The sequence below is a fragment of the Hoplias malabaricus genome, chromosome 3 (assembly GCF_029633855.1).
Source record: "Hoplias malabaricus isolate fHopMal1 chromosome 3, fHopMal1.hap1, whole genome shotgun sequence".
NCBI lineage: Eukaryota > Metazoa > Chordata > Actinopteri > Characiformes > Erythrinidae > Hoplias > Hoplias malabaricus.
In genome coordinates, this window is record NC_089802.1 from 27,368,199 (window position 1) to 27,383,563 (window position 15,365).

The window sequence follows — 15,365 nt, forward strand, 5'->3', positions numbered from 1 at the left end:
CATCAAACTACGACTTGATTCTCTTTACTGAATGTTCCGGTTTGTTTTTGACAACTGTATTACTTTTAATATAACACTGACATTTCAGAGCTCAGAGTGGGAGGGAAACTAAACCCAAAACCAAAAGTGTGTGTGTGTGTGTGTGTGTGTGTAAGTAAAGCGTGAAAAAGCAGCCAAAAGTATTTTAATGGCTTTCAGATCAGATCCAGAACTTGTCACCTCTGCAGTCAGGTCAGAGTCTGTGGTGAAAAACTCCTTAATCTCACAGGAGAAGAGCTTCCACCAGATTATCCACAATCCCAGTGTTTAATTTCACTTCCACCACCGCCAGTGACCTCCATCCCTCTGTGAAGTGTGTCCCCCACAGTGTCCTGCACGTTGCTCTCCACCAGGACTGGGTTTAAACACCACTCCCTTCTCCCAACTACAGTCCAACACCAGCCCTGTGTCCCCCACCATCTACTGTCCTCACTTTCTGTGAGTGGCTTTTAGAGGAGGACGTCTGGTTCCATTCATCTCCACTGTCTACTGTCCCCCACCGTCCACTGTCCTCACTTTCCGTGAGAGGCTTTTAGAGGAGGACGTCTGCTTCCATTCACTTCCACTGTCCACTGTCCCCCACCGTCTACTGTCCTCATTTTCTGTGAGGGGAACTGCCACTTCTTTGACAGTTTCTCCAGAACCACAACCCTCTGTCTCTGTATTAATGCTGTAATGATAAGTACTCATTGGAAGCAGCTGTTCAGTAGCTGCCCAAGTGCTGTCCACATACTTCTGAACACACACAGTACCCTAACTTCTCAGTAGACTGTGATTGGCTGCCTGCCACCATCTGTCACTGTTTTTTTTCTTTTTGCCTCTTGGCTTCTGGCACAGAGGAAACAAGTGTATAAAGCAGCTGAGAGCTCTCACTGCAGCATCCATACGCTTCTGGAGCTGCTGGGAGCTTTCTGATATTGTTTGGGGGTTATTTACAATAGTTTTTCAATATTTGTGAAGTTTTAGGAAGTGATTTAAGATCTTTTTCAGGCTTGAGACTCTCCTTTGGAATATTTCATATCTTTTTTGGGGAGGATTTAGAAATGTTTTCGTGGTTCTTTCGTGGCTCTTCTTTTTGATCTTTAGGATTTGTTGGTGAGATTTAGGATGGTTTTGAGTATTGTCCGAATGGTTTTTTTGGAAAGATTTCAGATCTATTTTGGGGTTTAAGAATAGTCTTTTGTAGAGATTTTGTATCTTTTTGTAGCTTAAGTCTCTTCTTTGGGATTTTTTAGGTTTCTTATTTTGGGAAAGATCTCTTTCTCATTTATCACTACTTGTGGACTCAATTTTCTCAGAAACATCTGGAGAACACTGCAAACGAAGCAAAAAAAAAAACAAAACATGGCTCTCTCCTTCATTTCTTTGCTGCGTGTAATCCTGGTCCTGGATGTGATTAAACTTCACATGGTGGACTCGTTTCAGCAGGAGACATCGGACAACGAAGAGAGGGACTTGGTCTCAATAAATATGTTCAAAGTTTACGAAAAGTTCAGCAAAGAAGCTCACAGACACAGAGAGGAGAACACCGTCCGGAGCTTCAGAGCTCTCTCAGGTAAAAACAGGGCTGAAACTGTCAGTCAAACTGACTGTTCACCATTTGTAATATTTTCGCAAAACGTTGTGGCACTGAGTTGAAGTGTAGTCTTGGATATCGTAAGCCCCGGCTGATGCGGATGACAGATAAGAGCTTTTATGAATGTGGACCAAGGTACGAAGCTTTACAATTCTCTGAAAAAATATTCCAAAGGGATTTAGCTTTAAGTCGAGGTCATTTTTTGGAACATTCCTATTGGTCGTCATGTGATTCTGACACGCTGTAAAATGACAGTAGGTGTTTTTGATGATGTAGTTACATAATAAATTAATTTATAATTATGCCTTGTTTTTTTGTTTTTGCTCTTTTTGGATTTTACTGAAATACCACAATGAACAAACCTGTAGAAATAGTTCAAAATTCCTCACACATTCCTGGCTTTACTCCACCATCCAAACACATTTGTTGGTAGGTGGTGTGGCAGTGAGACGCTGTCCACTGTGTATGTGTTTGTGTGTGTGTGTTTGTGTGAGTGTGAGTTAATAACTGGATGAGTAAATGGTAGGGATGCCCCGATACCACTTTTTCCATTCTGATACGATACCAATATTTCATGTTCAAGTAACTACTGATAACAGAGTACCGATACCAACTCTATCTATCTTAACTACTAGATAGGTGTTACAGCTCAGTGGAGCACCACAATGCTTTTGAAGCTGTTATTTTAAGGTATAAATACTACCTAGTGTTGCTTTAATACTCATTAACCCTAAATTGGCCTTGAGCGTGGTGTCACACATATAATTTTTAAGTATGGTGTGCAGAACAGAAAGTTGTCTGTGTCTCACTGTGCCTCTGTTTCTTTTAGTGTCCAACAACAACAAGATCTTGTTCTACTTCAACCTGAGCTCCATCCCTGAATCTGAGTTAATTTTATCTGCGAGTTTACACATCCCTGACTCTCAGGTCCGGCAGCGCCCCTGGAACTGTCGTCGTTCTCGAGCGCCTTTGTGTCGCATCCAGAACATTCAGCCGCCACATCCCACGCAAATTGTTCTCAGAGGAACGTCTCTAAACACTGGTTCCACCTCTTTATTGGGTAGCATCAATCTTTCCTCTCTCAAAAAAGGAGCTTGGCAAAAGTTGGACATCTCTTCCGTCGTCCAGAAAGCACTCGCTCAAAACAAGCTCATGATCTTGGTGGAGTTTCTCCAGTGGAGGCTCCAGGGTTCGCCTTACCTTCTGGTATACACCAACGACATGGCCATAACGGAGCCGAACAGCATCGCCATGAGCCTGCAGAGGTACGGCCCTTCTCTTGGAGAGGACAGAGGCCCACCGTTCTCCACTGCGAGCTCCAGGATCCGAAGAAATGCAGATCATTTAGAAAACAACTTCCTTCCCGACGTCCACCACCACGATCTCAAGCATAAAGATCTGTGGTACAGCACTTACTTCGCTTTCAAACCCAAACCTTCACCCAAAACCCGGAGCCATGAGGCAAAGGAGGAAGGAGGCACGTCTCAGGAGCTGAGCTTTGATGAAAGGACCATGAAAATGGCTCGTCGCAAGCAGTGGAGCGAACCTCGGGTCTGTTCCAGACGCTACCTGAGGGTGGATTTTGCGGATATTGGCTGGAGTGAGTGGATACTGGCCCCCAAAGCATTTGATGCCTACTACTGCGCGGGAATGTGTGGATTTCCCATGCCCAAGGTCAGAACATGAATTATATTCACATTTACATTCACAGCATGTGGTGGACACTCATCTCCACTGTGACTTATAACATCAGTCTTGTTAGAGTCATAAGCACGTGCAGAAAAATGATGCCAAAGGAAGTGAAATCATCTTAAGTTGATAAACATAAATATTTCTCATGCTAAAAATGCTGTAAGAGTATTATATGTTTTGGGGGGAATTTTTTGGACAGAAAGTAGAATTTAAGTGAAATTACATCACAGTATTCACAGACAACATGAAACTGTTCCAGAATCTGGATTATTTACCAATGCACTGAGACATCACTTCATCCGTTAAAACTCCCATTCATTCATTGTCTGTAACCCTTATCCAATTTAGGGTGGCGGTGGGTCCGGAACCTACCCGGAATCACTGAGCGTAAGGCAGGAACACACCCTGGAGGGGGCATCAGTCCTTCACAGAGCGACAAACACTCACACATTCACACCTATGGACACTTTTGAGTCACCAATCCACCTACCAACGTGTGTTCTTGGAGCGTGGGAGGAAACCGGAGCACCTGGAGGAAACCCCTTTCACCACACCCCTCACAGACAGTCACCCAGAGGAAACCCACGCAGGCACAGGGAGAACACTCTCCTCACAGACAGTCACCCGGAGGAAACCCACGCAGGCCCAAGGAGAACACACCACACTCCTCACATACAGTCACCTGGAGGAAACCCACGCAGACACGGAGAACACACCACACTCCTCACAGACAGTCACCCGGAGGAAACCCACACAGACACAAGGAGAACACACCACACTCCTCACAGACAGTCACCTGGAGGAAGCCCATGCAGAAACAAGGAGAACACACCTCACTCTTCACAGACAGTCACCTGGAGGAAACCCATGCAGACACAAAGAGAACACACCACACTCTTCACAGACAATCACCTGGAGGAAACCCATGCAGACACAAAGAGAACACACCACACTCTTCACAGACAGTCACCTGGAGGAAACCCATGCAGACACAAAGAGAACACACCACACTCTTCACAGACAATCACCCGGAGGAAATCCACGCAGACACAGGGAGAACACATGACACTCCTCACAGACAGTCACCTGGAGGAAGCCCATGCAGAAACAAGGAGAACACACCACACTCCTCACAGACAGTCACCCGGAGGAAACCCACGCAGATACAGGGAGAACACACCACACTTCTCACAGACCTTCATCCGTAGGAAACCCAGGGAGACACAAGGAGAACACACCACACTCCTCACAGACAGTCACCTGGAGGAAACCCACGCAGACACGGGGAGAACACACCACACTCCTCACAGACAGTCACCCCGAGCGGGACTCAAACCCACATCTGCTGCACACATTAAAAGATTAAAGATTAAGTAAATAATATCTACCGCAACCTTGACTTGGATAAGCGGTTACAGATAATGAATGAATGAATAAATAATATCTAGAGAAATCATAACTAATCTTACAACATTCATACAATATCTTGTAATGGATGAAGTGGTTACAGAAGATGTATGAATGAACAATTGAATGAGTGGGTGAATATTCATACAACAATCTCTATGAGCGTTTTGATTATTTAATTTTTAGACGCTCATTTTGCAGAGCAGAGTCTTGGGACTCAAAAGTGCACTGTGGTGTTTTGTTTCTGCTCAGATTTGGACTTGAGACATGTGTGGACCCGGCAGGGTTTTCCGCTATGCTAACCAACCATTTGACTGTGTTACTTTAAGCAGTATCCAGAAAGCCTGGCTTACTGGGACTGTAGCTGAAAGCAGAGTTTCAAAGGGGAACTTGTTGAAAAGTATTGGTGTGAAATGCTCCATTCAAGAGACAGACTTGTTGACAGTGTTGGTGAATGGAACCAGACATCCGTCTTAGAAAGCTCCTCACAGACAGTTATGACACCACTGCCCCGAGGAAAATCTTACTGTTCATGGGTTGGTCTGAGGCCTTTATCTCAAGAGACACATTTGAGCAGCAAGAGATTTACAGAAATCTCCTTTGTCTTTCCAACTGATCTTATGAGAAACTAGTGAGACGTTAAGGAGGTCCAGTGGACCACATTTCTGTAGGTGCCAAAAACACTCTGAGAGATATTTTTATAACCCCCCAGACACTGACTGTTGATTAAATTTGGAAAATCGGTGGCGTTCTCCTGTGCCAAAGACAGAGATGCCTCTCAGCCTGTTCCTCAAGGACCCCCATAGGGTCCACATTGTCCTTTTCGGCTACAGTCTTCACTGAAAAACCAGGACCAAATCTAATCTTCAGTATGTCCATGATGACTGATCTGAGAACAACATATGGTCCCTCAACAAACCCTGTGTATAAAGCTCTGAGTATGTGTCCTCTCCATGTGCTGCTCTGCAGTCGGTTTGCGCTGGAAACCGCTCTAATGTGTTTACGAAGCCCCAGTGTCTGTAAATGGGTAAAAAAACAAAGTGTCTGGGTCCGGTATGCTAGGCTTTCTCTCTCTCTACCCACAGCAGAGAATAATAAAAATAATGTTGTGCAGTTATCTGTCATTGTACGACATACAATGAAATGTCTTCCGCATTTAACCCATCTGTGGCAGTGAGCACACACACAACCACTAGTGCACTAGGGACTGTGAACACACACCCACAGCTGGGGTCAGCCATCCCTGGCGCCCTGAGCTCAGTGCCTTGCTTAACGGCCCCTCTGCTGTGGATGTTCCCACTGGTCCTGTGGATTGAATCTACAACCTTCCGATACCAATCCCAGTATCTAACTGTTAGGCCATGGCTGCCCCGGCATCTGGAGGGTTTTAGACAATAGAGAGACTCCTAACGCTGAAAAGCATTAACCGAGATGAGGGTTAATGTTAACCCTCTATAGGTGGGTTATATTGACTTACTTTTGATGTTTCGGATCACTTAAGGTGGAAATGTCTCCATCTTTCGATCCATTCTTTGTGATTGTCATGTGTCACTAAAAACGAAGCCCTTCTTAGGAGAGTACTCCTGGACCTTGTTTACACTAGTTCTAGACTCTGACGGTCAGAAATTCAGGATCTAAGATGTCTGAAGTTCTCTGTAACTTTGCTCTCTGACTGTAAACCCTCACCTTGTCATTTGCAGACTGTACGTCCGTCCAATCACGCCACCATCCAGAGCATCGTGAGAGCGGTGGGCATTGTTCCCGGAGTCCCAGAACCTTGCTGTGTCCCGGAGAACATGAGCCCACTGGCAGTCCTCTTTCTGGACCCCAGCCGGAACACCGTTCTGAAGCTGTTCCCCAGCATGTCTGTTGATACCTGCTCCTGCCGATGAGCAAACAAGAAAACACTAAAACCAGCACATGGACAGAAATGAATAGTGCAGGAAAACATGGACAAACCAGTCAATACTTCAACAGCTTAAAGGAGCAATCAGTTTTAAACAATAAAAAAAAGTAGCAAATTTATTTATGAATGTGAATATTTATTATTGTTACGGCTTTATAAATCACACATAGTTACGTAGTCCTAGAACCTGGTGATGCTCCACAGAGCAGGTCGCCCACTAGGTGTCAGTGTAAGGGCTGTTTTGCATCGTGAAGAAGGATCCCTGGAGGAAACAACTGATTGCTCTTTTAAGTTAAGACATGCCTTTTGCTGCTCAGACAAAATTCAGCAACTGATTTTTTTTATTGACTTTATTTTTAAAAACTGACCTCAAAAACTTCTGCAGCAAAATAAAATATGATGTGTTGCCATTGTATTTTAAACTGTACAACAGTCTTTTATAAAATAAAGTATAGGAAAACAAACTAAAATAAAGTGTGTGTTAAAGCCCTAATGAATCCTCTGTAAAGGACTCTTTGTTGTGAAGCACTGAGCAGCCCACCTCACACACACACACACACCTTTGGAGCCATTGCTAAATATGAGTAAGTTACAAGCCTATGTTTTAAGTTCTTTTAAGAGTGTACAACACCAGTAGGGCGGCACGGTGGCGCAGCAGGTAGTGTCGCAGTCACACAGCTCCAGGGGCCTGGAGGTTGTGGGTTCGATTCCCGCTCCGGGTGACTGTCTGTGAGGAGTTGGTGTGTTCTCCCCGTGTCCGCGTGGGTTTCCTCCGGGTGCTCCGGTTTCCTCCCACAGTCCAAAAACACACGTTGCAGGTGGATTGGCGACTCGAAAGTGTCCGTAGGTGTGAGTGAATGTGTGTGTGTCTGTGTTGCCCTGTGAAGGACTGGCGTCCCCTCCAGGGTGTATTCCCGCCTTGCGCCCGATGATTCCAGGTAGGCTCTGGACCCCCCGCGACCCTAAATTGGATAAGCGGTTACAGATGATGGATGGATGGATGGACAACACCAGTACCGTGAGGTGCTTCACATCTAATAGTCTGAGCAAAGATTAAACAATGCTGCCACCTACTGGATCTTCCTTTAGTCACATTCTCAGAGGCATTACATATTCTCTGCTTTTTAAAACCACTCTGAAAACATTAAAAATATCAAATGTCTTCACAGATTTTACACATCTATTGAAAGATTTAAAATTATGTTCCTCCACATTCTTTCAGACCCATAGCTCTGAGTAATTATTAGTTTGTGTTTGTGTCTGGAAACACATTGTTACTCTAAGTACATTCTTCATTTACTATGGAACATTTTACTATGTTCTTTATCTCCATCACATTCATTCATTCATTCATTCATTCATCATGTGTAACCATGTTATTATCATCAGGGTTGGGAGCCTACCTGGAGTAAGTGGATGAATGGTCACTCACACCTGTGGACAGTTTCACACACTCACCCCGTCATTCACACTCACACCTGTGGACAGTTTCACCCACTCACCCACTCACTCACACCTGTGGACAGTTTCACACACTCACCCAGTCACTCACACACTCACACCTGTGGACAGTTTTACTCACTTACCCATTCACTCACACACTCACACCTGTGGACAGTGTCACACACTCACCCAGTCACTAACATACTCACATCTGTGGACAGTGTCACACACTCACCCAGTCATTCACACTCACACCTGTGGACAGTTTCACACACTCACCCAGTCACTCACACATTCACCCAGTCATTCACACTTACAACTGTGGACAGTTTCACACACTCACCCATTCACTCACACCCATGGACAGTTTCACACACTCACCCAGTCACTCACACACTCACACCTGTGGACAGTGTCACACACTCACCCAGTCACACACACCGGTGAACAGTTTCACACACTCACTCAGTCACTCACACACTCACCCAGTCATTCACACTCACACCTGTGGACAGTTTCACACACTCACCCAGTCACTCACACCTGTGAACAGTTTCACACACTCACTCAGTCACTCACACACTCACCCAGTCATTCACACTCACAACTGTGGACAGTTTCACACACTCACCCATTCATTCACACTCACACCTGTGGACAATTTCACACACTCACCCACTCACTCACACCTGTGGACAGTGTCACACACTCACCCAGTCACTCACACAATCAGATCTGTTTTGTACATGATCTTGTGAACGCATCCTGCAGAACAAACTGAGAGGACAGTCCCAGCACTTCATTGTTGGTAGTGTCCTCAGAACATGTTCTAGCAAACTCACGGACAAGTCACTAGAACATTCCTTGCGCAGATTCCTTCGCGTCAGGATCCTAATGAGTTGTCTGAATGACGGAGCAGAGGCCAATGCCCTGAAATCCATCCACCCAACATCTGTCCCTGACCATCAACTCCATCAGGACATGGATCTGGGTTTTTTCCAACCACTTTCTGAGTCTCTAACCTTGTTCCATGTTTCTCTTTCACTTCTGAATTCATCACTTGTTTGTTCATATGTCTTTAATACACAGAACTATAACAGCTAAAGGCCCACAGATCTGACCCCACCGTGGGACAGACATTCTTGTGTTTCCAGCATGTCTCTCTCATTAGCCACTCAAATGTTTACAGAGGCTTCGTTAACCCCGAGCCCTGGAGTGATAACAAGGCTTGGAAAATAACATCAATGGTCCAGATAAGAGAAGGCAAGCTGCTATTTTTGCCGTCCAGAACGTGTGCTGTTTACTGTACGGAGAATGGGAGTGAACTCGCAAACGAAGGCTTCCGTACTGAGAATCCCAGTGTCATCGCTTCTTCGACAAAACAGAGCCAGATGCGGAGTAAAACGAAGTACATCCGCCACATTTTTCACACCGATGGAGGGATTACGGTATCTCCTGCTCACCCTGTGCATCAGCTTATGTGGCTCCTGTAAAGGGAACCCAGTGGAGTTTGTAGAATCTCTGGAGGAAGACCTTGAGGAAGAGGACAGCTTGAACTCCAGGTTGGAGAGGTTTCTGGGGACCATGAAGGAGGATTTTCTGAGGATGCTGAACTTGTCCGGGGTTCCTCAGGAGCAGAGGAAGGTTCAGCCTCCTCCGTTTATGACGGAGATTTACAACAAATACGCTTCGGATAAATCCTCTGCCCCACGCTCTGATGTCATTCGCAGCTTCGTCTTACAAGGTGAGGTCACTAATTGAACGTCTTTGATGCAGAGTTGCCAAGTTGATGATGTTTACCTACATTGTATCAGCCAGGCTCAATCCCTGGAGGGTCAAACTAAACTATTTCCAGGTCACTGCTATAAGGAGATGAGCATTTCCTACACACAATGGCCTGGACTTCAAGTGAATCCTTGGGATAAATCTCAAGAACGTATTCTAAAAATACCTTTCACACAGACCTTTAGTCTGGACATTTAACACATGTGGCAGTAAACACACAGACACACACCAGCAGACAGCCTCAGCACCTCAGCACACATGGAGCAGTTGGGGGTTAGGGTTAGGGCACTTCAGAAATGGATATTCAGGGACAAGAAAGTACTGCCCCTGTTTTTCCTGCCAGTCAAGGACATTGAACCAGTGACCTTCTGGTCCCAAAAGCTCTACTCTAATTGGTTCAAACATATTTGTGGTATCATTGTCAGATCAAGTTTGATCCTCACTTTTCCTTTCTCACTTTGTGGGGAGGATGGTCCTTCTTCTCCAGCAACACACTGCAGAAAGCTAGCCAGTGTGGGCATCAGTTAGCCAATATTACAGAACTGGGCAGTTATTGTTCTCCTCCAATTTATGATGTAACTGTTAGAGGTCTCCACACATAGCCTCGTAGCAGGTGTGATTAAGGGAGTCCTACCTGGTGCAGACCTGCCGGGTGGAGACCTATCTGGAGGAGGCAAATCAGGTGGAGACATACCTGGTGCAGATCTATTCGTTGGAGACCTACCTGGTGGAGACATACCTGGTGCAGACCAATTGGGTGGAGAAATACCAAGGAAAGACTTACTGGGTGGAGACTTACCTAGTGGAGACCTACCGAGTGTGGATCTACCTGATAGACACTTACCTTGTGTGGAGGCCCACTGGGTGGAGGCTTACCTTGTGGAGACTTACCAGTGACAAACTGGGTGGAACTGGCCACTACATTATTTTGGTGATTAATAATTTGAAATACACTGAAGAAATTTCTTTTCTTTTCAGATGTGACCCACTCAGTTACAGACGAAAACAAGACGGCACACAGACTTCTCTTCAATGTCTCTGTCCCTCGTTTCGAAGAGGTCACTATGGTCCAGCTGCGACTCTTTATCCTGTGGGAACAAGATCTAACGTCCTGCGATGATGCTTTTGCTGCTGTTAATGTTTATGATGTAGAGCATGCTGAGAGAGAAGAGATCATCCACCTTCAGGACAGGAAAGAAATCAGAGACTCAGAACCATCCTGGGAAGCTTTTGATGTAACACATGCCGTCCACCACTGGCTCCAGACGAGGAGTGGAGCTGGGGAGCTGGAGGTGGAGCTGGAAACTCAAGGCTGTGGTTCCTTCAATGGAAGCAGCTACAACATCAGCCTGAATGTGGAGGAGAACACTTCACCAGTGCTCATCGTTTTCTCTGATGATGTTGAGAACAGAAAGAGGAAAGCCAAAAGCGAGGTGAAGGAGATGATGAGTCATGAAGACGAGAGCTTCCTGCTGAAGGTTGATGCCTTAGGAAATAGCATAGTGGATGAGAATGGTGAACTAGAATGGCGCACTAGGAGAAAGAGGCAAGCCCGAAAGAACTTCTGCCAGAGGACCTCTCTTAAGGTCAGTTTTAAGGACATCGGGTGGGACCAGTGGATCGTAGCACCACCTGAATACGAAGCATACGAGTGCAAAGGCGTGTGCTCCTTCCCCTTAACCAATGACGTAACCCCGTCCAAACACGCCATCATCCAAACTCTTGTTCACTTGAGCAACCCCAAAAAGGCAGACAAAGCATGTTGTGTTCCCACGAAGCTGGACCCTTTAACCGTCATGTACCAAGATAAGGGTGTGATCACCGTCAGACACGTGTACGAAGAGATGAAAGTGGCCAAATGTGGCTGTAGATAATGAACATGCAGAAACATGGGGGGGGGGGGGGGGGTGTGTCACTCGGGCCAGAATGAACAAACTGCTTCTGTGAATCAAGTTCCAGGACTTGAAACTCATTTCCTCATCCACATTCCTTTACAGGCTTGATACGAACTTGCTGCGAGAGATAATCCTGTGCTCCAATATTATACAAACACAGGAATAACAGTGTGTCATTAAGGGGGAGTGGAAAACACAGTATTTGGACACTTTGGTCAAAACTGAAAACTTCTCATGTTATTTATTTGTGTTCAATATCAATATTGCTTTTTTAAACAGGGTTAACTCTTAATAAAAAAAATTATATATATATATATATATATATATATATATGTGTGTGTATGTATACATTTGTGTAAGTATAAAATCAGCTGTAGTGGATATACACCAATCCTTGTTTCTACACTCACTGTCCATTCTCTCAGCTCCACTGACCACACAGGAGCCCTCAGTGTCACTGCAGCACTGAGAATGATCCACCACCACATCACTCCTGCTCTGTGGGGGTCCTGAGCGCTGAGGGACAGGGGGAAAGGGGGCTCACAAGGTATTAAGAACAGCAAATGGACTACAGTCTGTAATTGTAGAACTACAAAGTCCAGTAATATGGTCAGAGTGGACACAGTTATTTCCCCCCATTCTTAACTGTGTGATCTGTAGTGTGAGGTCAGATGCCCCTAGTGTTTGTTATATGGTACTGTATACTGTACTGAAATATGCTTGTACAAATCTAACAAATACAGCTGATTTATTCAACTTTATTTATCTAAGTTTCTCCCTGGTTACACATGAATATATTAATAAAATTATATATTATAATACTCTACTTTTATTGTGTATTATAGAATTCAATGCTTAGATTACTGTCCGTTTCTGTACTCTAAAATTACGAAGCCAGTCGTGATGTAAACAATTCCAACAGAATTTTTACAATAAAGTTATTTTTGACATTTTTAATCAAATGTGTTCCTCTTTACAGTCTCTACTCTCCTCACAAGACATCACACTAGATGCTGGAAAACTGCTGTGAGGATCTGATGGCCATGTAAACATTAGTGAGATAAAGCACTGGTGGTGGAGGATTAGTTCTGGGTCACAAACTCCACTTCAACTCTCCCCTTAAGTTCCAGTGATGCACAGCCCTTTATAAGGAAGTCTTTATACCCTTCTAGCCCACTGTCGTCATTGGCCATTGTGACCGTAGGCTCATCTGCAGTTGCTCCAGAGCACCCATTTCATTTTGTGCTTTTGTGCTTATATATAGGGTCTGTACACACCATGTGTTTAAACTGGGTGCAGCTAAAAATGTGTCTACAAACATTTATATGGTTTAATGTGCAGACAGCGCCCTCTTCTGATGGATCTGTATTGAAACAGACAAGTGAGTCTTGCAGAAGGAAACAGAAAGCTGTTTATGAATAAGTCTTGGTATGAATAATTCCTCTGGGACAAGAAAATGCAGAAGTATGTATTCATTCTAAAACTACTAAGATTCATTAATTCATCTTATCTGTAGCCTCTTCATCCTAGTCAGGGTCAGGATGAGTCCAGACCGACTGGATTTCTGGACCAAATTGTTGCACAATTAGAACAGAGTGGTCCAGACTTCAGCTCCAATGATTTCACACAGATCCCCCTCCCAGGATTCATAACACCTCACTTATAATTGTTCCAGGTCAAATGTAGGCCAGAGAACTGCAGGTATGCCACATTTGGGCCATATTCGGGCCAAATATTATTCGCTATCTGTGAATGTCTGTGAAATTCAAGTGGAATCTGGAAACAAAATGTGTACATGTGCTGGAGAAGCAGGGGCTCCAAAAACTTCTACTAAAAAAGAGGACACTGCAGAAAAAAACAACAACTAAAGCATTACACAATAGGGATATAGACCTATTTTAGAAGTTTTCATAACTGTTTTGCCTCCTCTTTCTATTCCCAGAGGAACAGATCCTGTTCTCCCTCAATCTGGCCTGTGACACAGTGCTCCAGAAGTCTTAAAATAAAAGACACAGTTCCCATTGGCTGCAGGCGATCAGCAGACGACATTGCATAAGAGGCGGGGTATTAAGAGATCAGGAGAGATTAAGAGTATATTGCACCAATTAGCATCCAGCAAGGGTGGGCTTATGTAATTGTGTTGTAAAAAAATGTGGGTGGGGGTGGGGCTAAAGCCTCTCAGTGACATTATTATAAAATGCTGTGGAGGTGAAGTGCTAAAGCAGCAAAAGCAATGAAAACAGCTTACGAAACAAGAGCCATTTATGGTAACACTATATCGGAACACACTGGAGATTAATGAAGGCCATATCACACTTCTGAATGAGTCCTTCACTGCATTACTCTCCTGTTCCAGCTGTGATAATGTACATTAAAGACTTTAATATCACTAGGCTGTGCTTTGATGCTCTGAATTCTAGCTCTATTTGGTACTTATTTAATCCCTAATTTACCCAGGGGAATTCAACAGATTAAAATCTCTATATTTAGACAGACCTGGATAAAATGACAAATATTTTCTAGGTGCAGAGATTATCAAAATCAAACCGAACAAAAGAAACAGATGTAGTGTCCAAACACAGAATCCAGCTTTGAGAAATCAGATCTTCAATTTAATCTCACTCAGGGAGAAGAAATCATTACGCTGCCATGTTCTCTGAGACAAAGAGGAGGAAAGTTTTCTGGCCAGTTCTGAGCTCATAAAAATCAGCAGGTATCGCAGCTTGATAAAGAATTACAAAGATAAGAAAGGAGATAACCAAGCGAGGACTTGTAATGCCAATGCTCCTCTCTTCTTGGGCATAATGGAGACCTAGACACCAGCCCATAAAGTACACAGTGACGTATATGAGACAAAGAGTTACATCGAAAAGTAGAGGACTGTCTAGACAACTCTGTTCAGACAACGGGCTTTATGCTGTGTTATTACTTGTTTTATGTGGATAGACAATGTACAAATTAGAATGTCATAATTTCAGAACAGGCCCTGCATCTATTTGATTATTTTGGTCAATTTCCATCTTATTAAGAAATGGAAAAATGGTTGGAATTTACTGATACTTTTCTAAAAGTGAAACAGCGAGGGGGGCGTGAATGGGCAAACTTAGTGGAAGACAGGAGAGTGAGAGGGAGACAGGGGACAGAGCAAGAGACTGTGTGCAAAGGAGAGAGATGGGGGAAAAAAAACTGTACAAAAACATAAGCATGTTACAGATGTAGTGTGGTAAAGAAAGCAAAATCAGAAGTATACAAAAAATAGGCAAAGTAAGCCAAGACTCAAATCAGTTCAAAATAAAACTGACTTATTTTCAACTCAAAGTTTCATGCACTTTTCGACTTCACAGAAAACGTGTAATTTATGAGTCAAACTTCTGCATTTGGTTATTTTAATAGTCACATATTCCACAGTACACATCCAGAGCCACCACAGAAATGTGTCTGTGATTGTCTTCCTCATGCGCCAAAGATAATGCGATTAAAGGTTTATTGGGAGGAAAATCCTCTTATGACAGTGTTGTTGTTGTCCAAAACCCAGAGCCTCGTTCGACAAAGACCTGCCTGCTCCAACCAGGGGATCAAAAGTGGAGTAAATATGGCAAGTGTTTTGTTTTATGTGGTTTTG

The 15,365-nt window shown here is 44.1% G+C and overlaps 2 protein-coding genes across 2 annotated transcripts; both read left to right on the forward strand.

The window, feature by feature from the left end:
• Nucleotides 1-1,045: 1,045 nt before the first annotated feature.
• Nucleotides 1,046-7,101, forward strand: gdf10b (growth differentiation factor 10b). The gene is made up of 3 exons (XM_066665846.1): nucleotides 1,046-1,594; nucleotides 2,445-3,289; nucleotides 6,415-7,101. The coding sequence occupies exons 1-3, from the start codon at nucleotides 1,384-1,386 to the stop codon at nucleotides 6,604-6,606; spliced, it is 1,248 nt and encodes a 415-aa protein (XP_066521943.1). The 5' UTR covers nucleotides 1,046-1,383; the 3' UTR covers nucleotides 6,607-7,101.
• A 2,396-nt stretch (nucleotides 7,102-9,497) lies between these two features.
• gdf2 (growth differentiation factor 2) lies at nucleotides 9,498-11,728 on the forward strand. Its single transcript, XM_066666538.1, has 2 exons — nucleotides 9,498-9,807; nucleotides 10,827-11,728. Exons 1-2 carry the CDS (start codon nucleotides 9,498-9,500, stop codon nucleotides 11,720-11,722), a joined length of 1,206 nt encoding a protein of 401 aa, XP_066522635.1. The 3' UTR covers nucleotides 11,723-11,728.
• Nucleotides 11,729-15,365: the final 3,637 nt, after the last annotated feature.

What these genes read in the sequence shown, in the direction of transcription:
- gdf10b (XM_066665846.1), top strand. Translation starts at nt 1,384, where the DNA reads ATGGCTCTCTCCTTCATTTCTTTGCTGCGTGTAATCCTGGTCCTGGAT. An exon ending in GAGCTTCAGAGCTCTCTCAG is followed by an intron (nt 1,595 to 2,444) that starts GTAAAAACAGGG and finishes TGTTTCTTTTAG; the next exon opens with TGTCCAACAACAACAAGATC. An exon ending in GTGGATTTCCCATGCCCAAG is followed by an intron (nt 3,290 to 6,414) that starts GTCAGAACATGA and finishes TGTCATTTGCAG; the next exon opens with ACTGTACGTCCGTCCAATCA.
- gdf2 (XM_066666538.1), top strand. Translation starts at nt 9,498, where the DNA reads ATGGAGGGATTACGGTATCTCCTGCTCACCCTGTGCATCAGCTTATGT. An exon ending in TCGCAGCTTCGTCTTACAAG is followed by an intron (nt 9,808 to 10,826) that starts GTGAGGTCACTA and finishes TTTTCTTTTCAG; the next exon opens with ATGTGACCCACTCAGTTACA.